The 25,281-nt window shown below is 47.8% G+C and overlaps 1 protein-coding gene across 1 annotated transcript in view; it reads right to left on the bottom strand.

Moving 5' to 3' along the window:
- Positions 1 to 25,281, bottom strand: part of AP1S3 (adaptor related protein complex 1 subunit sigma 3) — a 49,898-nt gene that overhangs the window by 15,031 nt on the left and 9,586 nt on the right. Inside the window, exon 2 of the mRNA XM_055345009.1 lies at positions 2,000 to 2,178. Within this exon, the coding sequence (XP_055200984.1) occupies positions 2,000 to 2,178 (179 nt within the window). The remainder of the gene's footprint in view (positions 1 to 1,999; positions 2,179 to 25,281) is intronic.

Raw genomic sequence — 25,281 nt, forward strand, 5'->3', positions numbered from 1 at the left:
AATGAAATCATCATTTGTCACCTCCACAGCCTCCCAATGTTAAGTCGAATGCATGAAAATATGGTGGCCATTGGGTTATTTCTGTTAATTACCTGAAATATTGTCCTCCGAGACCGCACGGTGAGACAGGGCCCTGGCCCGCAGCAATAGGAGGGTCTGCTCACGCCCCTCTCCTGCTTGCGACTGTCCTTTCTCCACTTCACCCCCCCACCACGGCTTTCGCTTCACACTGTGCTGCACCCACACATCTGTGTCCCACGCTCGGCCCAAGCGGCCCATCCTCCTGAGGCCTCCGCTACCCAGGATACTCCACCCCATGGCTCCAGCCGGTCCACGCCTCCCGTCCCGGCTCGGAGCTGGGAGGCCACGTCTTCTGGGAAATCTCCAACGCCCCTAACCACACCGGGCGCCTCACTCCGCTCGCCTGCGCTTCTCCCTCCGAGCAGCCAGCGCTCCTCGGCTTCCAAGCAGGCCGGGCTGCCCGGGCAGATGCTGAGGCTGCCTTGCTCACGTCCTCCCCACCGTGCACCCGGAGCTGCGGAGCTGCTGGGAGCTGCAGTAGCTTCCAGGAGCTGCAGTGGGGGGGGGGGGGGGCAGCACAGGCCCAGTCTTTACACAACGCTTTACATCACAGAGAAGCTCCAAGTCTGAAAATCCCAGCAGGTGGAGAGCAGCAGGGACAAGCTTCTTGTTGACAAGTGCTTCCTGGGCCTTCGCCTTCTGTCCCCCGGGCGCCTGGTCCTAAGGGGCCCTTGCCAACGTCTCCCCAGACGCTAGTACTGAAAGCGTTGGGCCCAGCAGAAGCAGCTTTGCCCAGGCACTTCCTGGCCATTTACTCTGTTAAATACCACCTGCCAGGCTGCCTCTGCTCCTCCCTCTTAGGTCTTACAAACGGCCTCGGCAGGAGCCTTCCCAGTGCGCGTCCTCACGTGGGAGCCACAGCAGGATGCGGAGTGCAGGGCCAGCTCGGCAGGTTCGGGTCCTGCCTTAGACATCAGTTATGTGGGGCTTTTTGGGGGGACTGCCCTATGTCTCCGGGCCTCGGTTTCCTTACCCATAAACTGAGGATGCTCACCAGTCCCGTCTTGCGACGGCAAGCCGCTGCAATCATGAGACATTATATAGGCTTTAAATCCAGAAGGAAGGGTGCCTGGGTGGCTCCATAGTAAAGCATCTGCCTTTGGCTCCAATCATGATCTCGGGGGTCCTGCTCAGCAGGGAGTCGGCTTCCCCTCTCCCTCTGCCCCCCACCTCCCACTCACGTGCTCTCTCTTTCTCAAATAAATGAAATCTTTAAAAAAATAAAAATTAAAAAAGCCAGAAGAACATGGATTTGAATCCTGGCTCTCCCAACTGCCATTTAGCTACTGCCCACTTAGAAACTCTCTGTGGCTTCGGTTGCCACCTCTACAAATATGGGTAATAATAGCAATGGTAAGAGCTGCCCATGTCTCCAGCATTTTATCCTGCATTTTTTTTTTAAAAATTATTTATTTATTTGACAGAGAGCACAGGCAGGGGGAGTGGCAGGCTGGGCCCCCGCTCAGACCCAGGCCTGAATCTCAGGACTGTGGGATGATGACCAGAGCTGAAGGCAGAAGCTCAACTAGTTACTGGACTGAGTCCCGCAGGTGCCTGCGTTCTCCCCACAGCAGGTGTCACTACCGCATAAGGTCTTGTTTGCCTGACCAGCGAGCACGCTGCCCAAGAGCTGCACTGTGGTGTCTCACTTGCTACGTCATCCACAGTCATTAGAAGGGCCTAGAAGCAATGCCTTGGATGCACTTGTACGTAATCCACACATAGAATCCATCCTGGCACGTGGAAAGCCTTTTGGCGAATGAGACCTCTTTTCTGTTAGTCTATTGGTACAAGTATTTGGAGTCCAGACTCCAAAGACTTCAGTAAGAGACAGAATTGGGTGTTGTAGCTGAAAACATTCAGATTAAACAGCCCAAAGCAATGATGAGAAAGACCGTTCTCATAAAGTTACTCACACCTTTTATAAACGAGTTTGAGCTCCTTCCAGTCAACAAAACTGCTCGTCCTCTGACCACGAGAGAGGATAATCTGAACAATCTCCCGGGTGATCTTTTTCCTTTCTTTGTCAGGGAGCGTCGTGTACCATTTCTGCAGCCGTAATTTCCCCTGTCGACTGAAAAGCAATATGAAATGTATCTAGAACAAATAAAGGACAGAGAAAAACAGAACTTGATCAGCTAAATCATTCTGCACAGACACTGGAAATTAGATGGCAGGGTTTACAAATGATGGTAACTCTGAACAAATGAAAAAATTCTCACCGGCGTGAGAATGATCTCATCCAAAAACTCCATTTACCCCATCTGAGAACAAAGAAACGTGTGCATCGAAAACACAGCTTATTGATATTAGGGGGGAGAGATAAGAGTTCAAAAAACATGATTCCTTTTTTTGGAGTCATGAGGCAGAAAAATCATATAGAAGACATACGTAACTCCTTTGAGAACACGATAAAATGTTCCTTCATGAGGCAAAAGTAAGGGTTAAAAACAGTGGAAGAGTTTACTTTAAAAACTACAGCCAAGTTCCCTGTCACAACTATGGCAACATGATGACAAGAGAGGAAGAGAAGAGGGAAGGAGAGGAGGACACGGTGTGGGCGACGGTGGGGAAGCCACACAGGACTGATTCTCAGTCCACTTCGGAGCAAAAATCGTCCACCCCGAAGGCGCACCACAGGGATGTGATACGGGTCGTGGCGGGGTGGCTGCTGCCGTCGAGCCCACCGACCCACCAACGTGTCACCGCCTCACATGGTGGCCACAGCGCGGGCCCACAGCTCCTCACGTCTGCTCCCAGCAGGTCTCCAGGACTCACCCCAGGGTCACGGCCTGCACTCAGTGGCGCCAACGGCAGCCTCCAGACACGCACAGCTGCGCCTTCGTGCTCCTCACCCAACCTCTCCCCATCCTCCCCCTTGCCCCCCCCCCCATGACCACCGTCCTCCCCGACGGGCCTCCGTGACTTTGACATTTCAGATCCCACATGCCAGTCAGATGGCGCAGGATTGGGCTTTCTATGCCGGGCTTGTTTCGGTGAACACGAACCCGGGTTCGTCCAGGATATCACGGACGACAGGATTTCTTCCTTTCTTATAACTGAACGTGTTCCATCGCGCGCACACACGCACACACACACACGCATGCACGTATATCCCACATTTTCTTATCCGCTCATCTGTCGGTGGCCACGCATCTTGGCTGCAGTGAATGAGGCTGCCACGAACTCGGGACAGCAGGCATCTCGTCAAGACACTGATTTCACCTCCTTTGAAAACATACCAGAGCGGGCCTGCGGGCACATAAAGGAGCTCTCCCTGCCATTACTCGAGAAAGCGCCGTGGTGGCCACACGGTCTGCAGTCCCACCAACAGGGCTCCGTTTCCTCCACACTTTCACCAACACTATTGTCTCTTCGGTAACAGTCACTCTAATCAAGGCGAGGTGATCTCCTACGGTTTGGATTTGCAGCTCTCTGATGATTAACAATGTTGAGCATCTTTTTGCATGCCCGTTGGCTATCTACATGTCTTCCTTGAAGAAATATCTGTTCAGGTCCTTTCTCCATTTTTTTTAAGATTTTATTGATTTATTCATGAGAGATACAGAGAGAGAGAGAGAGGCAGAGACACAGGCAGAGGGAGAAGCAGGCTCCATGCACCGGGAGCCCGACGTGGGACTCGATCCCGGGTCTCCAGGATCACGCCCTGAGCTGAAGGCGGCGCTAAACCGCTGAGCCACTGGAGCTGCCCCTTTCTCCATTCTTTAATCAGGTTATTTATTTTCTTTCTATTGACTTGTTTGAGCTACTTGTGATTTTGGATATTAACCTCTTAACAGATACATGGTTTACAAAGATCTTCTTCCATTCCCGGGTGGTCTCTTCCTTCTGTTGATTGTTTCCTTCGCTGGGAAAACGCTGTTTAGTTTGCTGTAACTTCATTTGTTTATTTTTGTTTTTGTTGCCCTTGCTTTTGGGTAATAACCAAAATATCCCCGCCCAGACCAATGTTATGAAACTATTTCCTTACGCTTTTTTCCTTTCTGCAAATTCTTAGATTTGCAGTTTCAGATCTTACATTTAAGTCTTAATCCATTTTGAGTTGATTTTTTTTTTAATATGGACGAAGGAAGGGAAGTAGGTAAGGAAAGTAAGAGAAGGGTGCAATTTCAGTCTTTTGCAAGTGGATAACCAGTTTTCCCAATGCCATTTATTGAAAGAATGTCCTTTCTCTGTTGTGTGTTCTTGGCGTCTTTGTTGAAGATCAAACTAATTCTTTTTTTTTTTTTTTTAAGATGAAACTAATTCTTAAATGTCTTTACTCCACTTTGTGGGTAACTTGGCTGAGAGCTTTAAAATAGATTACCTCACATAACAATTGTCTTTGTCATCACAATAGATTTGTAATGATTTAGATGGTGTGTTCATTATGTTTGGAAGCAACCCAATCTTATTTCCAATTAAGTTTCAAGATGTGTATTTTAAATAAATGTTTATATTTCAATGCATTTTAAAAGCATTAAGCAAATGGAAGACACCATAACATGCAGAAATTTACTTTGGTACTTTACAGGTAAGTAGACAGGTTTTTCAGAAATTATTAAATGTTAATCTCTATTTGATGGAAGAATAAGTTTTCTCAAGGTACCATGTGAGAAGTTTAGAATCATAATGTATTTCATCAGGTTTTTCCTTTTTTTTTTGTTTTTTTAAAAAATAAAGTTCATTGTAGAGGTTAAGTGTGTTATGGAAAGAAGAACAATATATACTGAAAGCCAAAATAATGACAGTTTTATATTTTATATTATTTATTTTGTAAGTAAGATATTCACCTCCTTTTATTGAAGAGGTTTGGCTTTGAACATCAGGGCATAAGTCATAAAAACTCACTAGGTGGTGATACCTGAGGGCCAAAAGAAACCAGGGCTCTTTCCTCAGAGGTCCCCCTACACCAACCTATAGAATCTGAGGTCTTCTTAATAAGGTTATATTCTGTCTTAGAAAGAAAACATCTCTTAGAACAAGGATTCGAAGACCAAGGCATCGCAAGTGAGGAGAAAACAAGCGTAAAAGCCCTGCTCATCTAGCAGCTTCAAGATATATCACCCTGAGTCTGGAATCTTAAATATCTGCTGAGAACATAGCATTTTCTTAAATATCAATTTCACTATCAGCACAGGTATAAATAATTCAGTAATGGAACACAGTGACTATTTTCTAAGAATTAAGTTGAGAACAGTATTCTTACTTCCAAGAAGACATCATCCCAAAAGTGACATTCTAAAAGTACAAAGTTCAACAGTGAACCATAAAACATGGGGCAGCTGGGTAGCTCAGTGGTTGAGCATCTGCCTTTGGCTCAGGGCGTGATCCCGGGGTCCTGGGATCGAGTCCCACATCGGGCTCCCTGCAGGGAGCCTGCTTCTCCTTCTGCCTGTGTCTCTGCCTCTCTCTGTGTCTCTCATGAATAAATAAATAAAATCTAAAAAAAAAAAAAAAAAAGAACCATAAAATCTCAGGGTCTTGAGAGCAAGGCTCAGCTTTGGATCATCACCAATGGATAAGTCTATTCCATCCAATGTCCAGCAAATGTCCAGACTTTCACTAGAGAAATGAAATACACACATTTTCTTCATGTTCACTTTGCATTTCCTGTCAGAAAATCTTTCTTCCCATCTAACCTAACCTCTTCTGTTATAGTTTAAACCAGTTTTTCCTGATTTTATCCACCATGTCTATTAAAAGACAGTAAGTCACTGCCCCAAGAGTAATAACCAACTCCACATGTATTTGAAGACAGCCTTTCAGTCTACCATGAATCGTCTTCCTTCAAGAAGAAATAACCCTGGTTTCATGCTATCTTCTTCTTGGTTCTATTTCCAGATCTCAAAAATCATCCTTGCTGTGATTCCTCAGAATGCTAAATGTTACTAAATGCTACTTTTAATTGAGGGCACTCAGATCGATGCCCAAAGTTCCAGTGCGAGACTGGAACTTGGGCTGAGTTTAATTGTGGATGCTTTGTAGTTCTGCATCGTAAGGGTCTCTCAAGCTCAGGTGCCTTCTTGATCTTAAACATGGATCAAGAATGTAGGACAATGAACAAAGAGCAACTCTTTATGTAGCAGTGAGTTCAGAAAGGATCATCAGGAACATAATACACACGTCTGTAAAGTCCACATAAAATACAGAAATACGATCTAAAATCAAAAGAAACAACAAATTGCTTCAAATTTAGCCCATGATTGCCTTGCCTAAGACAGTGTTGATTCAGCCCTCCTGAGTTCTGCTCTGAGACAAACCTCGCTCCTGTGGTGTCTGGTGTCTGTCACGCCTCCAGAGTCAACGGTGTGGCTTGAGAGAACCAGCAGATTAAACTGCAGTGATGCACACGAGTTCCTCACCTCCGGCCATTAATTTTATTCAATTTATCAGTTTAGTCATTCAAGGCAGATTTGAATAATAGGTTTCAAGAGGCTAATCAAACACCTTTATTGATTAGCCTTAGCTTGAGAGTAGGAAAAAGGCCATTGGAAGAGTTTTTTCAATATTTACAAAGAGCCAACTGACATTCAAGTTGATGTCATAAACAATCCCCATATGACTTCAGAAAACAAAACCCAGACTTCCTTCCATAATATTGCTGAGACGAGAGCAGTAATGGAGAGGCTGACCGGTAATACTCTTCTAGAAAATGCCAGAAATAACCATAAAATCCAATGAAGTGTGTTGAACAAGGTTGACTTCTTACATTTCGCCCAAATGCTTTGGCCTCAGGTGGACACTTAGCTTCGCCAAGACCTCCCATTCCTATCCCAGAAGCCCTTCCAAGGGGTCTGGTTTTATACCAGATAATCCTTTAAATCCCAACATGTCAGGTTTGGAATCCAAGGAATCCGTTTGGAATTCCCTGTCCTCAGAGCTTCCGCTAGTATAACCCTTGACCTCACTGGGTACGGCCTGAATTTCTCATTTTGACCCAGAATGCAAACTGCTCGGGGCATTTTTGTGATTCTATTTCTGAAGCGTGTCCAGGGAGGTACCAGTAGGCCTTTGCAGGAAGCACAGAGCAGACCAATCTACTTAGTCCGACGCTTTGAACCAGCGTTAGCATCTTCCTTCTCATTGAAGATAAAAGGTGAAAGCAACTAGCAGCACCTTTGGTTCATGATGTTTGCCAATCTCCCTGCTGCTGACCTGAACTCATGTATCAGACCCACAACTCCCTTCCAAGAAGAGAGGAATCCAGGAATCTTTCCCTATCCCCAACACTGTCACCTCATGAACACCACCTATTCCAGCCTGGCTTGTGTTTCAGGATCTGAGCGGTCAATACAAACGCACAGAATATGTTCCTTCCCTCCGATTCCATCAACCTGACAGGCCCAGCCTCTGGTGCCCTGGATCCCACAACACATCAGTTAAACAGCACTAATGCTAGAGTCCTCACCCCCTTAGCCCCTCTTCCAACTTCTGCAGCCTCTCTACCAACTCCCAACCCGGATCAGCGCGTCCACCCACATCTCCGCTGCTACACTGGGGCACCACGTACTGCTGAGAAAAATCACAGAGGACTTTGCAGATTGGAACTACTTTCGATGGATGATGGTCCAGCTCGGCGAAATCTCCAGTGTTACCTGGAAACTCTCCATCTACCTCTTCACGTCAAGGGTTGCTAAGCAACTCCCCCTTCTATTCCCTGCAGAGGTTATTGCAAGTCACCACCAAGCCCCTCCTATTCCATTCTGACTCCCTGCTCTGGGAAGATAAAAGTCAAGAGGATAAAAATCACGCTGCAGGATTTCCTTTCCTCCTCCCACCACCTGCACACCGTTTGGCACAAATCCAGTCACCCCCACCTCCACCCTCGCCAACGTATTTTCTCCCTGTGTCAGAGAACACACATCTTCCTCTGCCCTGGCTTTCCACCTCACCTATGTCTTCAGGAATGTGGATCCAGCATCCTGACACCCACCCTCCCTTTGAGACTCCGTACATATAGACACTGAATAATGCTAAGTTGCTCTCGTGTTTAAAAAACAACAGTCCCGGGGCACCCCGGAGGCTCAGCGGTTGAGCATCTGCCTTGGGCTCAGGGTGTGATCCTGGGGTCCCGGGATGGAGTCCCGCATTGGGGTCCCTGCGTGGAGCCTGCTTCTCTGTGTGTCTCAGGAATAAATAAATAACATCTTAAAAAACAAAAACCAAAACCAAAAAAACAGCTCTCTCTAGAATCTCAACCTTGACTTACACTGTCGAGTCCAGAAAGTGCCCATACCTTCTGCCCCAATAAGCCTACTGCTTACATCTCTATTAAGGATGGCCTTAAAATGCAGATATTTAAGCATTAATGCTCACTGTAGAGTTCTTTACAGTAACACAAAAAAATAAAACTGCAAACTACCTAAATTGCCAATAAGAGGAATTTTAAAATGCTATTTGTTAAACGATTTCAGTAAGTGAGAATGCCTACAATATAATGTCACATTAAAAAGAAACGGACTACAGCATAGGACACGGAGTACGACAACAACACTTTGAAACCATACTTAGGTAGACATCATATAAAGGAAAGACATGAACTTGTTCATACTGTTCATCCTGGAAGAGGGAATTATAAATGTCATCTTCTTCTCTGCACTCGCCTGGAACTTCCCAGGTTCACATACACGGTTTTAGAATTAGAAGGAAAAAGGGCTCATTGAAAAGGACGTTCGTTGGCAAGTTCAACAGAAATCAGTGGGCGTTCAACCTGAAGGCCAAACACCAAGCAAATGCCAAAGTGCTTTCAACACATAAAACTACACCCACAGGAGCCGTGGGCTACTCCCTGGCCTCAGGGCGGGGGCTTTCTAGAACATTCTGGTTTTTCCGGAGATGACCTCTGAAAAGCCCGGGGTTTTACTGAGCACCCCACGAGGACAGGGAAGGGTTTTCCTCCAGCTGCAAGAGACCTCGGGCCGCGGGCCCAGAGAGCTCGGCCGGACCCACAGACTGGGACGGGCAGCTGCTGCGCGGACCCGGGGCGCGGCTGCACAGGCTGCGGGGGGGCTCGGCCTCCTTGGGGCCCGGCCTGCGCCCCTGCACCGCCCTCCCTCGGGCCGCCCCTGGGCAGCGCAGGGCTCTCTGGAAGGTACGGGACAAGCACGGCTCCCTTCCCCCCCACAGGGTTCCCCTCCTCGGGCCCTAGGGCGCTCCCTCCGCACCCCCAATGTGCGCAGACCCTCCCGGCTCCTGGGGGATAGCCCCCAACACCCCTACTGTGTGCAGACCCTCCCGCTGCTGGGTGGTGGCCCCCAACACCCCCAGTGTGCGCAGACCCTCCCGGCTGCTGGGTGGCAGCCCCCCAACACCCCCAGTGTGCGCAGACCCTCCCGGCTCCTGGGGGTCGGCTCCCCCCAACACCCCAAGTATGCGCAGACCCTCCCGTCTCCTGGGGGGTGGTGGCCCCCCAACACCCCCAGTGTGCGTAGACCCTCCAGGCTCCTGGGTGGCGGCCCCCCAACACCCCCAGTGTGCGCAGACCTCCCGGCTGCTGGGGACGGCCCCCCAACGCCCCAGTCTGCGAAGACCCTCCTGGCTGCTGGGGGCGGCCCAACACCCCCAGTGTGCGCAGACCCTCCCGGCTCCTGGGGCGCCCCCCCAACACCCCTACTGTGCGCAGACCCTCCCAGCTCCTGGGAGGCGGCTCCCCCCAACACCCCCTGTGTGTACAGACCCTCCGGGCTCCGGGTGGGCTGCTCCCCCTGCAACACCCCCACCTAGTGTGCACAGATCCTCAGGGCTCCTGGGGGCGACTGCCCCCAACACTCCCACCTAGTGTGGGCAGACCCTCCTGGCTCCTGGGGGGCAGCCCCCCCAATACCCCCAGTATGTGCAGAACCTCCCGGCTCCGGGTGGGTACCCCCTCCACACCCCTAGTGTGCGCAGACCCTTCCCGCTCTGAGTGAGCGGCTCTCCCCCACTCTCCCCCCTAGTGTGTGCAGAACCTCTGGGCTCCTGGTGGGCGCCCCCCCTTGCCCCCCACACCCCTGCCAGGCCCTCTTCACAGGGGCCGCACCCCCCCAGCAGGAACCAGGGGACAGGTGCCGCCACCAACCTGCCCTGGCTCCCCTCTGGGGCCCTGCGTCCTCACCTGTGAAACAAGAGGGGAGCAGGGTCCCAGACTCCCATCCCCCTCACGGCTGACACAGGGCGGTCACCTTGCACGTGAGGGTAAAAGTCCCGGGTGATAGAATAGAGGGCGGAGGGACAGAGTGGCCCGGAATGGCTCCCTGTGACTAAGGGCACAGGCACAACCAGCCCCGCCAAGGGAAGTACCAGCCCGTGTCACCGGGTCTTCAGACTTTTTCTTTTCCAAAAGAAGCCTGAAATCCGGATGCTTATGTAAAATACTGGGATTATTCTAATGTTGGCAACTAATGTTAATAATAATACCAACAAAAGGGCCTTCAAGCCACGCACAGGTGAGTGGCCATGGTCTGGGACCGGCTGGGGTGGCGGCCTGGGCGACCTGCTGAAGGAGGGTCTGCAGAAGCCCCTCCTGCCCGGCTCTTTCTGTGGCATCTGCCCGCCGCCTGCGCACTTCCTTTGTTGGGATTCCTGAATCTGTCTGAGGAAGTGGCCCCGGGCCCGGGAACCTGCTCCCACGTCTCGGCCCAGGGTCACCGTCCAATCTCTCGTGACTCGGAATCCCCTAAGAACTTAAGGCATCAAACCATATAGGTTTCCTGTCCCCAAGATTTCTAGCTCCGGTTACTGTTTCTACAGTAGGAGAAGGTAAATCTAGCGCGGAGAGTGCAATCCACGCCACCGTCTCAGAACCTCATTTTGGCTGGTTGTGTCAGCCTTTCTGCTAAAACAAAATATTGAAGAGCAGCAGCTGCATAGGCCAACATCTTCGATTCTTTTCCCGGTCCTCGCACACCACCTGGTGGCAAGACAGTCCGCTCAGAAGGCCTGAGGTGCCCAGGGAGGGCGGCAGCCTGGGCCCTGGGCGGCAGGAAGCATTGAGCATCTGCTCAGGGGCATCGAGAGAGGAAGAAAGGAATGAGATCTGAGATCTCAGAAACAGAAGGTAGAGATAATCCACAAATTAAAGGATTAACTGCCGAGAATTAAAGGATTAACTGTGGAGAATTAGCTCCTGACCATTTACATAAAATTTTAAAGGTCCCTCTGCAAAGAAAATTCCTCATAAAACTGCCTGGTATCCACCTACCTGTACCACACCGCACAGTAGTGTTCACTGGAGGGAGGAGGGAGGAGGAGGCGGGGAGAGGGAGGGAGGGCCGGGCAGCAGCTCTAGGACAGGATAAGCAGCCTATTAGGGGTTGCACTGCATCACCCTAGAATTCTTATGTGAAGGTCCTGACCCCTAGTAGCTCAGAACGTGACCTTGGTCCCTGCAGATGTAATGAGTTAAGTCGAGGTCATACTAGACCAGGGGAGCCCCTACCCCAATAGGACACGCATCATTCTAGACATTTGTTGATTTGTTGACTTAGCACAAGCAGGGGGAGCAGCACCCAGAGGGAGAGGGAGAAGCAGCCTCCCCGCGGGAAGCCAGATGTGGGACTTGATCCCGGGACCCCGGGGTCACACCCTGAACTGAAGCCAGATGCTCAACCGCTGAGCCACTCAGGCGCCCCCCTTTTTTCATCTCAGAAGGCATCACTGCTGTTGTCTATGCCAGCAATACCTGCCATAAAACCCAATCATCTACGTTCTAGAGATAAGGTGAGCAGATTCCAGTCAACTTTGCAAATATTTATTCGGTGTCTACACAGTGAAGTATTTAAAATGAAATAATCCCTCATTCCTGGACTCTTAAAATGCTGATGTGAGAAAAGACAACAGAGCTGCTTCGGGGCAAACCCCGTCCTCTGAAGAGAAGGAACTGCAGACCCAGAGAGCTGATGGCTGGACCCGCAGTTGGGCAGTTAAAACAAGCTCCTGCTTCCCAGTCCATTTTTTCTATTTATGCAAATAATTATAACTGAGCCTTATGCTAACACCAGACCTGCTTTTAATGGTTGGTGTATGCTGAGCATGCGTAGGCACACGCTAAGCACTTCACCTGCAATACCCCCGTGTCATCCTCATCAAAATGTCATTCCCACTCCCACGTAATTGGTAAGGAAACTGGGGCCCCACAAAAAGCGAAGCACCTGCTCCAGGTCAATCAGCCTAGAAGACTCCAGAGCTGGGCTTTGATGCTAGAGCCCACTCTTGAAGTGGTTATGTAACGTCGCCTCCTTGAAGGGAAAACTAGCACCAGTGGGGCTGGCTTCACCACGTTTAAAGTCCCTACGATGCTGAACCACCCTTTGTAGCCAAAAGGCGACATTTTTCCATGACTGTTTGAACTGTGTTTAGGGCAACTTGAAGCCGCAGCGATGTTATCAATGGCGAACAAATACATCCACCAGCAGCCAAGTTTCATTTTCTTCTTGTAAATCACTGGTGCTCAGTGAAGACAACCCATCCCAAGCCTCAGACCTTCCATCCTCAAATACATCAGAAGTTCACTTCTAGGTCTTCCTTGTCCAGAAAGATAAAAGCCTTAGTCAAACATTGATTTTTAAATTTATATCTCAGATGAATCCAGAGGAGCCAAAATGACATGCAAATATTAGACGCTGTGGAGGCATCGAATGGCCCCCATTTCAGTTTTTAAAATGCAGTTTTAGTGTTATGAAATGTTACCTCTCGGAACGCCCCGTGTAAGTGCTGTTCACGTCCACGGCACGCAACAGTTAAGTGTCTTCTCCTAACAGCAGGGCATCCAGCCCGAGGGCAGGGGGATGGGTGCAGCCGTGCTGTGTCTCAGGCCAGACTGCTCTGGAACGTCTCAGCACAGCAGGTCACCCACGCAAATTGTATGCCTGAGTTCAGAGAACACGCGGGGAAGGTGCTGTGATTAGAACCAGAGAGATGAGCCTCGGTGACGGCAGTCTCGGCTCCAAAAGACACTTAAGAAGGACTTCCGTTTTCCTGGCCTTTGAGTTGAAAGCCAGCAGAAATGTGGGATGCGAGGCTGTCAGAAGTCGAACTCGAGCCGAATGCTGAATCCTGCCTCCCCTGCCCCGTATGTCTCTTCCCACAGGCTGAACGACAGCCCTTTAAAAACAAAGCAAAAAAATAAAAAATAAAAATAAATAAAAATAAAAAAAATAAAAACAAAGCAAACAGAACCAAGCAAAAAATAAACCCCCCAAATTATGGCGATGACAGAGCCAGGGGAAGTGGACACGCAGCCCCCCCAATCCATGCCTCGGTTCCTACTCCGGAACATGGGCCCCCCCAAGAGCTGAGGCTCAACCGCAGGGCCATCAGGCCCCGGCTGAGCTCACATCCCGAACGCTCCGAATTAGTGGCTGCGGATCTGTGCTGCCCACACGGAGGCCAAAGCGCTAACTAACGTCACTGTTCAGGTGCCGTGCACATGGCCAATGGCACGGTCCCTCTCTCCAGTTTTCCAGCTCACTGACTCCAACCTGTGGGATGACAGAAAAGATCAGGATCTTTGGAGCCAAACGGAAAGAAGGGAATTGTGCCAGTTGTGTTTGCACGTCCCTCTGGAACACTGAATCTTAGGGAAAGACGCAGCCCTGCATCAGGGTTATGGGCAGGAGACCCTTCGGTGCTGGGTACTCAGAAATCCCTGTCAGCCAACACGTGAAATGACGCAGGCTTGACACCTGTACAACGGTGATTCATGGCAAAAGAACCTGGGAGAAAATATATAGGGAGAAGCCACCACAGAAACGGTTTGCCTCTGAATGGCCCAGGCAGGAAAAGGCCGGCATCCAACAGAAGCCCGGGCCACCCGGGCTCAGGAAGAAGGAAGCAGTGACCAGTGCAACTTCACACACATTTACGTGCGATTTCCTGAAATCCTTGTGAAGACCGTGTTTCCTGCCATTACCATCACGACACACGGGGCTCCCCTTCTGAAGTCAAGACAAAAGCGCTCAGTCCCCACGTTGATCCTGCCACCTAAGTGGTCCATACGCTCCTTGAGATGTGTAGCCAACGTGTTCTAAACTACTCGGAGTAATAACACACACTCAGTACATGCTAACACCTTATGGTAGCTCAGGGTTACATCCCCCTTCTACATACTTGGGGGAAAATGTAGTTTGGAATATTACTCGGCCATAAAAAAAAAAGGGTGAAATCTTGCCATTTGCCATGACAGTGATGGAGCTACGGGGTATGATGCTAAGTGAAATACATCAGTCAGAGAAAGACAACTACTGTCATTTCACTCTTACATGGATTTAAGAAACAAGACAGATACACAGGGGCACCCGGGGGGCTCAGCAGTTGAGCTTCTGCCTTCGGCTCAGGGCATGGCCCCAGGGTCCTGGGATCGAGTCCCACATCGGGCTCCCCACAGGGAGCCTGCTTCTCCCTCTGCCTGTGTCTCTGCCTCTCCCTGTGTGTTTCTCATGAATAAATATAAATAAATAAATAAATAAATAAATAAATAAATAAATAAATAAATTTTAACAAACAGATGAACATGGGAAAAGAACAAAAAAGAGAGGGAGGCAAATCATCAGAGAGACTCTTAACCATAGAGAATAAACTAGGGGGTCCCTGGAGGGGAGGTGGGGGGACAGGGGCTAACCGGTGAGAGGGATTCAGGAGGGCACTTGTGCTGAGCCCTGGGTGTTGTATGTAAGGAATGAATCGCTAACTTCCACTCCTGAAACTAATAACACACCATGTATTAACTAACTAGAATTTAAGTAAGAACTTGAAACATTAAAAAATAATAATAATAAAAATATTTAGAAATGTAGTTCGGCATCTCATAGGCTGACCCGTACCTATTTCGTGTTCAGGTTTCCAGGAGTCGAAGCGTTTGTTTTCCCTTTTGCTCTATGCCTTTTACCCAAGGAATATGCATGATTTACAATGGTTTTCAGAACTTTTGCAGGCGACAATGACTCTAAGATTGACCCTCTTTCTGTGTCTTCGCTAGTCTGCGCACGGCAGAAACCTCCGTGTGTAATGGGGACCGACAACCACAGACGACACAGGAGAATTAGTACCGTAGTAAGTAAGGGTTAGAGAGAGAAGGAATGTCAAACATGTAACGTCTGGAAGAAGAAAAACACAGACTTGACTACAAACACTAGAAAAACTGCATAGCTCTCCAGCAGGCGTGCCTGCCAAGTTTAAGAGAAACCAGACAGGTTCCGAATGACCACGTGCTTTCGTTACTGTGCCAAGCCCAAGGAACCCCTCCCCATAACCACTAACACACGCCTTATTAAATTCACAGTCACACTTCCATTTTTGATACAAGCGAAGGATTATTCTGTATCACTTTACGTACATATTTTTATATCGTGTAGCTGATTATTTTTATATCCTATCACTTGTGTTTTAGCTACCTATTTTTGCTGCCTATCATTTTGTATCATTTTTTTCCTTTTTTTTTTTTTTTAAGAAGGGGAGGTGGACAGGCAAAGGGAAAGAGAGAGAACCCCAAGCAGGCCCCACACCCAGCAGGAAGCCCAACACAAGGGCTCGATCTCACCACACTGAGATCAAGAGTCAGATGCTTAACTGATGGAGCCACCCCGATGCCCCCATTTCATATCATTTCAGATTCTCCCTTTTACCTATCTTACTTTTGAAAGTTGACTTGATATTTTCAGTATTTAAAAATATATATATATATTCTTTTATATATGTGTGTGTGTATGTGATTGAGACTCTAAATATTCTTTCTTGGGGCCCCAATAATTTCAGATATTGTTCATGTTAGCTTTTTACACTATTTGGAGGAAAAAGTAATTGTATAAACAACATCGGAAGGCTCGCACAGGCATCATGTCAGGTGGTTTGTATTTTCCTCTTTGTATTTGTTTTCTCCAAATATTCTGTAATAATTATGTACCAGCTATAGTTTTTAAAATGTAAGGGGAGATCGCTATAGGAAGCTATAGGATACAGTAGCTGCCACATAACACAGGGAAGGAAGAACTGGGTTTTCTGGGACGCTGGGCAGCTGGAAGCAGAGCTGTCACTCAGGGGCACCAGAGCAAGCACTCACACACCCCAGCTCCCTGGCCAAGAAAACATGGCTTTGCCGACGCGAGCTTGAGGTCAAGAAACAGCCCAGTATTTGTAAGCATCCCCTTCATCAAAAGTGAAAATAGAGTTGGCATAAATTCTTCCCAAAGGGCAGGTAAGCCCCAAAACACAGGGAGGTAACAGAGCTAGAACTGGGAGTCAAGGATTTAGGGAGCACCATCCTGCTCTGAGGGCATCGTGGGCAGCTTCCACCCAACACTGTCCATGAGGTCCTGGGGACCCAGGCTGGGAAGTGCTGCCTCTCATCCTCCCCATGTGACCGTCTCTCCCTTTGGATACATTTTCAATTCTAGGCTATTACTGAGAATTTAATGGAATGCAGCATGGAAGGGGGCATGGGTGGGGGGTTGTTTCTCCTTTGGGTTATCTCGCAAACCAGGCCACAGAAGAAGGGCTCTTTGCAGTCACATTTACATTAGAAAGTTGCATGACAAATGATTTCTGCTTTAAATAGCTTATCTTTTTCATGAAGACAGACCCAAAAAGACCTCTACACTTCGATACTTTGATGGTAAATCAACCAAGAGGCCCCGGACTAATAGGAGCGCTAGAAAAAGGCGAAACTAAAGTTCCTTAAGATGATCAACATTTTCTCTTCAATAAAGTCTAACAGGTGGTGAAGTTTTAAGAGACTTGATTAAACAGGTCCTGACAATGACTTCGTCCACTACTCCCTTACCATCTGTTCTTAATATCGCAGCCAGATTGAACGCAGGACAGGTCACTCCTCTGCTCAAAATGTTCTCTCCAAGAAAAAGCCATGACCAAGTCTCCACCATGACCGAGATGACCCTACTCACTGTGCCCGTCCCTCCCTTTGATGTCACTGAACACTCTTCCCATTCCTCAGCCTGCCCTAGGCGTACTAGGCACCCTACCTCAGGGCCTTGGCACCAGCCCTCCCTGGACTCAGTGCACTCTGCCCCCACGTATCTGCATGAGTCACTCTCTCCACTTCCATCAAGTCTATTCGAACATCCACTTCTCAGTAAGGACTACCCTGACCACTCTACATGGAATGTGCTACCTGCCATCGCTGGCCCACCCCAAGACCCCTAATCCTCCAACCCTACTCCAGTATTTTTCAAAGTATTTGTGACTTAACATTTTACTTTATGACTGTATTATCATCACTCCACAGCATACAACATATGCTTCATGAGGTGGTCATGTAGTCTCTTGTTTATTGATGTGTCCCAAGCTTCCAGAACAGTGCCTGGCACATAGTAGGCCCTCAATAAATGCTTTTTGAATGAATGAATGAATGAATGAATGAATGAATGAATGTGGCAGATCTGCCTCTTGTAAGAAGACAATGAAGCAGTCATTTACTCAATAGTATTTCCATAATACAAAAAAAGAGAGAAAAGCTAACGTGTAAATGTAATCAGTCAACTCACAATAGAGCTGTGAGGATTTAGGAGATTAATGCTTAGAATAATATTGATAGCTTTTGAATTATGTCTAAATCAACCACTGCTTTACATCGTAACGGCAGAATTTTGCCCGTGGGAGAGAAGACAAATTAATTTCTCTGGGCAATGTTGATGTACTATCAGCACGCAAGTATATTTGGTGTCAATCTTTGGTGGATAAATCTAGAACAACAGATGAAAAAGCAACATGAAAACACGATGAATTTTTCTTCCTATAAATTTTATAGTAAAAAAAGGAATAATCCATCATATATAGTCAAAGAAAATCTCTCTTAGCCCATTTACTGGCAAGACTAACAATCATGAAGTAATTGCTAAGAGGATGTCATGTTTAGTTGATTCACATTGAACTTTTCGACAGGATGCCAAATATCTCTTCTTTCAGAACATTCAATATCACCCATCCCAGAAGACACCATCCAAGTCTCTGCTTTCAATTCTTTTGGACACGTACCCAGAAGTGGAATTGCTGGATCATATGGCAATTCTATGGTTAATTTTTTTGAGGAGCAACCATAACTGTTTTCCATAGCAGCCACACATCTTCCATTCCCACCAGCAGCGCCTAAGAGTCCCAGTCTCTCCACGTCTTTGCCAACACTTGTTATTTTCTGGTGTTTTTAAATAGTAGTCATCCTAATGGGTGTAAAGTGCCATCTCATTATCACCCTGATTTTTTTTTTTAAGATTTTATTTATTTATTACTGAGAGACACAGAGAGAGGCAGAGACATAGGCCGAGGGAGAAGCAGGTTCCCTGCGGGGAGCCCCGATGTGGGACTCAATCCCGGGATCCCGGAGGCATAACCTGAGCCCAAGGCAGACACTCAACCGCTCAGCCCCCCGGGCACCCCATCATCCTGAATTACATTTCCCTAATGAATCATGACATTGAGCTTTTTTTTCCATGTGCGTATCTGTCATTTTGATGTTTTCTTTGGAAAAATGTCTATTCAAGGCCTTTGTCCTTTTTTTTTTTTTCATTGAGTTGTTTTGGATCCATTTTTAACAATTCCATCTCTATACAATGGTAGATGCTGGGGACATTCTGATTTGACGGCTATTTGGAACTTGGGAGTCGTGCTTATGTGGTGGGGGCCTCTTGGACATAAGTTGTAGAAACTAGAATATGTGATTTGATAGTTCTTAGGTGTCCTGTGAGTAGTTTGAGGCTTGCTTATTCTCTTCCTATTTACTGTTCAGTTAGTAGAATAATAGCCTTAGGAAAAAATAACACAGCCTAATGGCGTAAACTGTGGTTACAATTCCGGATTTTACCAAGAACCAGGTCCATGTGATTATGCAATTTGGCCAGCATCTCTGGGGTGCTGGGTCTGGAATAACTTCCACAGTTCCTTTCAAACCCAATAGTCTGACACTAGATATCTACCGCACGAGGCAATGATAACCATATATTCTTCAAAATAATGGAAGGCAGAGGGTGATTCTCCAATGGGCAGTCATAAGGCATTTTTTTTGTACTTCTCAGATACCAAATATGATAGAAAAACACAAGTATCACATTTGCTGACCAGAGTCTTCTCCCCCAGGTATGTGAGCCATTGCTTACCTGGTGTAAGGCAAGTTCAATAAAACTTAGTTCTCTTCTAGCCTTTGCCCTTAGAGAAGGGGTTTTCAAGTTTGAGGGACTTTGTTTTTGTTTTGTTTTGTTTTGTTTTGTTTTAAACACAGACTGCCTATATCTAAATAAAAGTGAATTACAAAGGGTAAAAAGTGAAATCTGAGCAGCTCTGATTAAAGAGATGTTGGGGGCTTCAGGATCTCCATGGAGCCCTGCTTGCACAACATTGTCCCAGTGTTCAAATAGTGAAAAGAGAGGGAGGGATAAAACCAGAAATGTGCCATCAAGTCACAAAAACAAGTAAACTGGAATCAAAACTAGTAATAAGGCTAATGAAAAAAATTTACTTTTCAGAATGCCTGTGTGTCTCAGTGGTTGAGCGTCTCCCTTTGGCTCAGGGTGTGACCCCGGGGTCCTGGGATCGAGTCCCACATTGGGTTCCCTAAACGGAGTCTGCTCCTCTCTCTGCCTGTGTCTCTGCCTCTTTCTGTGTCTCTCAGGAATAAATAAATAAAATCTTAAAAAAATAAAAAAAAAACTGAGGACAGTCTTTGATTCTCCTTGTGTGGTAAATTTTAGTCGTGGCTCCCGTGTATGACACATATTCTTTGGGAGGAAGAGTCTGGAGGAGGGAAGTCTGGGAGAATCTGTCCAGGGTTGGTTTTGGATACAATCCAGGGAAAGCAGAGAGACTGGGTTAATTAATTCCAGAAAGACCTAAATAACAATTCTTTTAGGTTCTGATTTAACCCTCAGAGAACAATCACCTTCCCTCCTAAGTTTACGAACCAACCTCAGACCGTGTTAGTTGGGCATGAACTAACCTACAAGGAATGATGCGCAGGCTTGTAAAACCAACCTAACCCGTGAACCTTGCAAGGAAAACTAAAGCAACGGGCCTAGCTTCCTAAGAAATCTAAAAAGGTTTTAAGTCCACAGCAAAGAATAAAAGCACATAAACCATTCTTACGTGTATATTCCACAGAACACAACACTAGCAGAACAAACCTGACCCTCTTAGGTTAATTGGCTTGATTAGGAAAGTCAGGTGAACTGGGTGGTTATTCCTTTCATCCCCATATGTTTGGAAAAAACCACTTCAGTTGGTCACTTGACCAAAACAAATCAAGAGATCACATGGCCCTTCAGGAACAAAGTCAGGGCTCCAGGCCACGAACACGCAGCATTGCTAAGAGAAGCAGGAGGCATGAGCAGCCACGAGCTGTCACAGTCATGACAACCACAGCAAGGACCAGAGAGCTCACATTCATGCGAGGCCCCGGAGAGACCTCCTGGAATAGCCGTGCGGGGGGCCAAGCTCACAGGCTGGAGAATGGCAGAGAGGGACTCTGACACAGAAAGCCTGCGGTCTTCCCATCGCCCACACACCAACCCTTCCTACCAATCAAAGGTAGTCTTCAAATGCGCACGGCCACCGGAGACTGCTAGCTACCCCTGTCCCTGTGGAGCCATCGCCTCTGTGTGAGGTGGATGCGTGACTCTACAGAACAACACTGCCCGCAAAGGACCACAGGTAATCGCCATCACCTGGAAACTAGAATAAACTAGAATAAACTAGCCCACAGTGGTGAGATTAGCTCTCTATAGAAGACGCAGTCCAATCAACCTCGGCATGGTCGCTCCGTGGCTGGCATGGAAACCAGTAGGGGGCTTCAGGATCTACTCAACAGTAGCTTGTCTGAGGACAGATATGTTAGCAGCACTGGTCTGCCCAGAGTCCTTGGGGAAAAAGGGACAATTTGGAAGAATTTGTCAGCAGATCTCTAGGGGGAAAGATGCCCAGTGTGGCCCCTCTGAGTATCCTCTGTTGACCTGTTCACCAGGGTGGAGGTGGATATAGTATCATCTTACCTGACGGAGATGACACTAGAGACTGCCCCGTCTCACTGCTCTGATCCCACAGTCTCCCAAGAAACCTGACCATCGTTGAACTTCTCAGGGACCCTTTCTGTTCAGGAAGCCTTGGGTCTCTTGACTGTTCAATATGAACATAGTGTTCCACGTGGCAACTATATTTATCAGTAAAAACAAACCACTGAGGGGCGCCTGGGTGGCTCAGGTTAAGCGTCTGCCTTTGTCTCAGGTCATGATCTTGGGGTCATGGGATCAAGTCCTGCATCTGGCTCCCTGCTCAGTTGGGGCATCTGCTTCTCCCTCTACCCCACCCCCCACCAACTTGTGAGCTCACTATCTCTCTCAAATAAATATATAAAATCTTAAAAAAAAGAAAGAAAGAAAGAAAGAAAGAAAGAAAGAAAGAAAGAAAGAAAGAAAGAAAAAACAAACAAACCTGGGACACCCAGGTGGCTCAGTGGTTGAGCGTCTCCCTTCAGCTCAGGGCGTGACCCCGGGGTCCTAGGATCAAGTCCCACATAGGCCTCCCCGCAGGGAGCCTGCTTCTCCCTCTGCCTGGGTCTCTGCCTCTCTCCCTGTGTCTCTTATGAATAAATAAATAAAATATTTTAAAAAACAAAAAACGACCCATTGCATGGTAGGCACAGTTTGGGGTAAATTTATATGTAATATATTGTTTAATCCACATACTTAGGCGATGTATCATTTTGAAGATAAAAGAAATTGAGTTGTTGACACTTAAAAGACTTTCCTGGAGTCACAAGATACAGGTGGCAGAGCTAGGGTTTGAATTCGGGTAGGATTCTATATCTTCATAATAAACGCCCAAGGCCTAAGGATGACATAAAAGGGAAAGGGGTGCTGGTAGACTTCTCAAAAGTCTATGCAAAATTTTAGAATCATGAGCAATTGCTCTAGGGAACAGGTCCAGAAATTTTAGCAGATTTTCAAAAGGGCTTCTTATCCCAGAGGACGTCGAGAACCGCCAGCCGGGTATCTTCTGCATGCTCCACGCATCACGGGGACCTTATTTCCTTGTCACAGATGTAAGCTTTAGTCATAGGTAGACCATTTAATGCTATTTTAATTGTCATTAATGTGACCTCAGGGCTAATTATTTGATAGTGAATCTGACGTCCTGCCCGAATCTCATCATACGATGCCTTTCCGGGAGATGTGAGTGACCGAGGGCAGGAGCTGAAATAAAGATGCACTGGCCAAAGCACTTGCCCCCTACATGGTGGCCTCCAGGGCCTGCCCGCGAGAAGCTGGGGAGGGCACACCTCACCCTGCCCCGGCCTGGCCCAGGTTGAGGGGGAGGGGGGTGGATCACGGCATCCGCCCTGTGCCCAGGGGGCTGAAGATGGGCTCCGCATCCTCAGCCCTGAGCCCGCCTCCCTCTCCTCTGCCCTCCCAAATAGCATGAAGTGCTTCTGAAAGGGAGGATACAACAGATGTTTCGGGATCACGTTTGCTGGAAATAACCATTCTTTACGTCACCCAGGAGAGGAGCTACCAATGTCAGAAGAGTACCCTCTATTTTCTCACTCCTTTTCCTTGCACAACATGTTGAACAGTTATTTTAAAATTCAGAAATCAAATCTAATTTTAGCAATGTGTAGCTGCAGAATAGACTCTCAAGTCATTGGCACCCAAACATGTGTGAGTTGGCAGGAAAGCTGATATTTAATTATAAATCTTATCCAATCACAAAAAAAAATACCACCCCAAGATTTGTTGGTCAATTACATCTCAATAAAACCGGGGAGAAAAAAAAGATGCTTTGTAAAGAAAAGGAAGTCCTATTCTGTTTATGATTGTCTTATTTCGCATGAATAAGAAAAAGAACTTTATATCTCTTGGGGGCCACTTTTGTTCAAGGTCTAAAATTTTTAGCTCCCAGAGTTAAGACTAGTTACAGAATATGATTCTAAATTAGAAGTATATTTTAGAAACATTCATGTTGTAGACATTTGCTGGAAATACAATGATTATTGCAGATCTACTTATCTTAAATCTTCTATTCTTTGAACTCTTACTGATAAAATATCATATTCACTGGCTATAAGGAAGAGCTCAGGAGAATAGGATTTAGAAGCTGGTTTTATTAAAAAGTCTAATGCCACTGTGTTAGGAAAACTTAGTGTGGTCTTTAAAACATCAGCATTTTGACCTTGAAACTGATTTACGTGGCACAAAGAGGACACCGACGCAAATTGTACTGGGATAATGTTTGCTAAGCCAGTTGCTCCAAAAATTACTTTCTATCATGATTTAACAGACACTTTTGATATTGATTTTACTCATAAATATGGATAAGCATCACTTACTCAGACAGGCCCATTACTTCAAAGAAGGTCACTTCAAAAAAACTTTTTTCTCAGAGCACAACTTGTTTATCTTGCAACAACTGACAAAAGGATAACAGTCTTTTCCAACGTTACACAAGGAGCCAAAGTTGGAGTTTTTAAGTAAGTCTAATGTATGAATTTTAATAGGTATTGACATAGAGCTGCTCAATAAATACTGCCTGGATTTTGTTTATTTTTTTTAAGGTTTTATTGATTTGAGAGGAGGGGGGAGGCAGAGGCAGACAAGAGAAGCAGACTCCCCCCTGAGCCGGGAGCCAGATCGGAACTTGATCCCAGGACCCGGCATCATGACCTGGGCTGAAGGCAGACGCCGAATGGACTGAGCCACCCAGGCGCCCCTGAATTTTGTTCTAAAATGATCATAGGCAAAGGCAGGCTTAAGTTTTCCTAAGAAATGGGTATGGTTGTTCAACTCACATCCCATAAAAAAAGATGAACATAAAACTTTAAAATTTCATCTTAAAACTTCAAATCAGTGCCATGTACAGACTACCCTATACAATACCCTATATAATACTGCAGAGGGGCAGAGGTTTAGTCCAGGTGTCTGTCCCAAGCGCAGCCCGTCATGTGGCCCGTCCCCATCCATGGAGTGACGCTCCTGAACAGGAAACTAAAAAGCCAGCCCCTCGGACTGTCTCCCAGATGATGGACACGGAGAAACCCTCCTGTCTCCCAACATCTCCCACCAAAGTGCTCCACCTTGTGAACTAGATATCTGGGTATTTGGGGAGAGTGCGTGTGTGTGTGTGTGTGTGTGTGTGTGTTCCAAACCCACTCCCCCGTGGGCCCTGTCACCTGCTTGCAGGCCCTGAGACCCCTCCTGCCGGGGCCCACCTGCCACCCGCTCCTCCTCCCTGCCCACGTCTGAAGCACCCCTCCCCGAGTTCTGGACCCCCCTTTCAGGACCCACCTCCACACTCCCACCTCCCCGTGATCCCGAGCCCCTGCTGACCACATCTTCCTTTTCAACATTCTCTGAAGAAACCCCGAGTTGGGGGAAGCACACAGGCTGCTCTACTTAGCGGTCCCCACGGGACTCTTAACAATCTCCAATTCTGGGTTCAGACCACAGCAGGCGCTCAGGAGGCTTGTACCTAAAGCGCAAGGACAGCGCTGGGCTTCTCTGACACCCGCCCCGCCTGAAGCCCAGCGCACACTCACATCACTCTGCAGCCGAGCAGCCGAGCAAGCGATGCGATGACCCGCGATGCCGAGCTGTGCACCGTGGGAACGGCCCCCGCGCCTTGAGGCCAGCGGCCGACAGGCACCGCACCTGCCCGCTGCACCCAGGACAGGCCCAGCTCCTCGTCCGCAGGACACAAGGCCATGCGGGTCCGCCCCTGAGCTCCAGGCCGGCCCTGCCTCTCATTCTGGCACATTCGGAAAACAGGCGTATATCAGGTTTGCAGAGGCCCAGGGTCTTCTCGCGGCTGAGGACGCTCTGTGAGAGCCCAGAAGGCTGCTGACACCAGGCCCCAGGTCCAGGCCCCCGCGACAGCAAGATCCAGCAGGAAAGGTGGGGGAGCAGTGCAGGGGGGGATGGCTCCAGGGCCCCTCACTCAGCGCAGCAGCCACGCCGAGCGTTAGGCTGTTCGGTCTTCCTAGCACTGGCCATCCCGTGCTGCCGCTAAATTGATCTTTCCCTTTTTTTTCAAGATTTTATTTATTTATTTATTCATGAGAGACCCAGAGAGAGAGGCAGAGACACAGGCAGAGGGAGGAGCAGGCTCCCTGCAGGGAGCCCAATGCAGGACTCGATCCCAGGACCCGGGGTCATGACCTGAGCCAAAGCCAGATGCTCCACCGCTGAGCCCCCCAGGTGCCCCTAAAATGACCTTTCCTTTTCGAAACATGTG

This window comes from Nyctereutes procyonoides, unplaced genomic scaffold (genome assembly GCF_905146905.1).
Source record: "Nyctereutes procyonoides isolate TBG_1078 unplaced genomic scaffold, NYPRO_anot_genome, whole genome shotgun sequence".
In the NCBI taxonomy this organism is placed as follows: domain Eukaryota; kingdom Metazoa; phylum Chordata; class Mammalia; order Carnivora; family Canidae; genus Nyctereutes; species Nyctereutes procyonoides.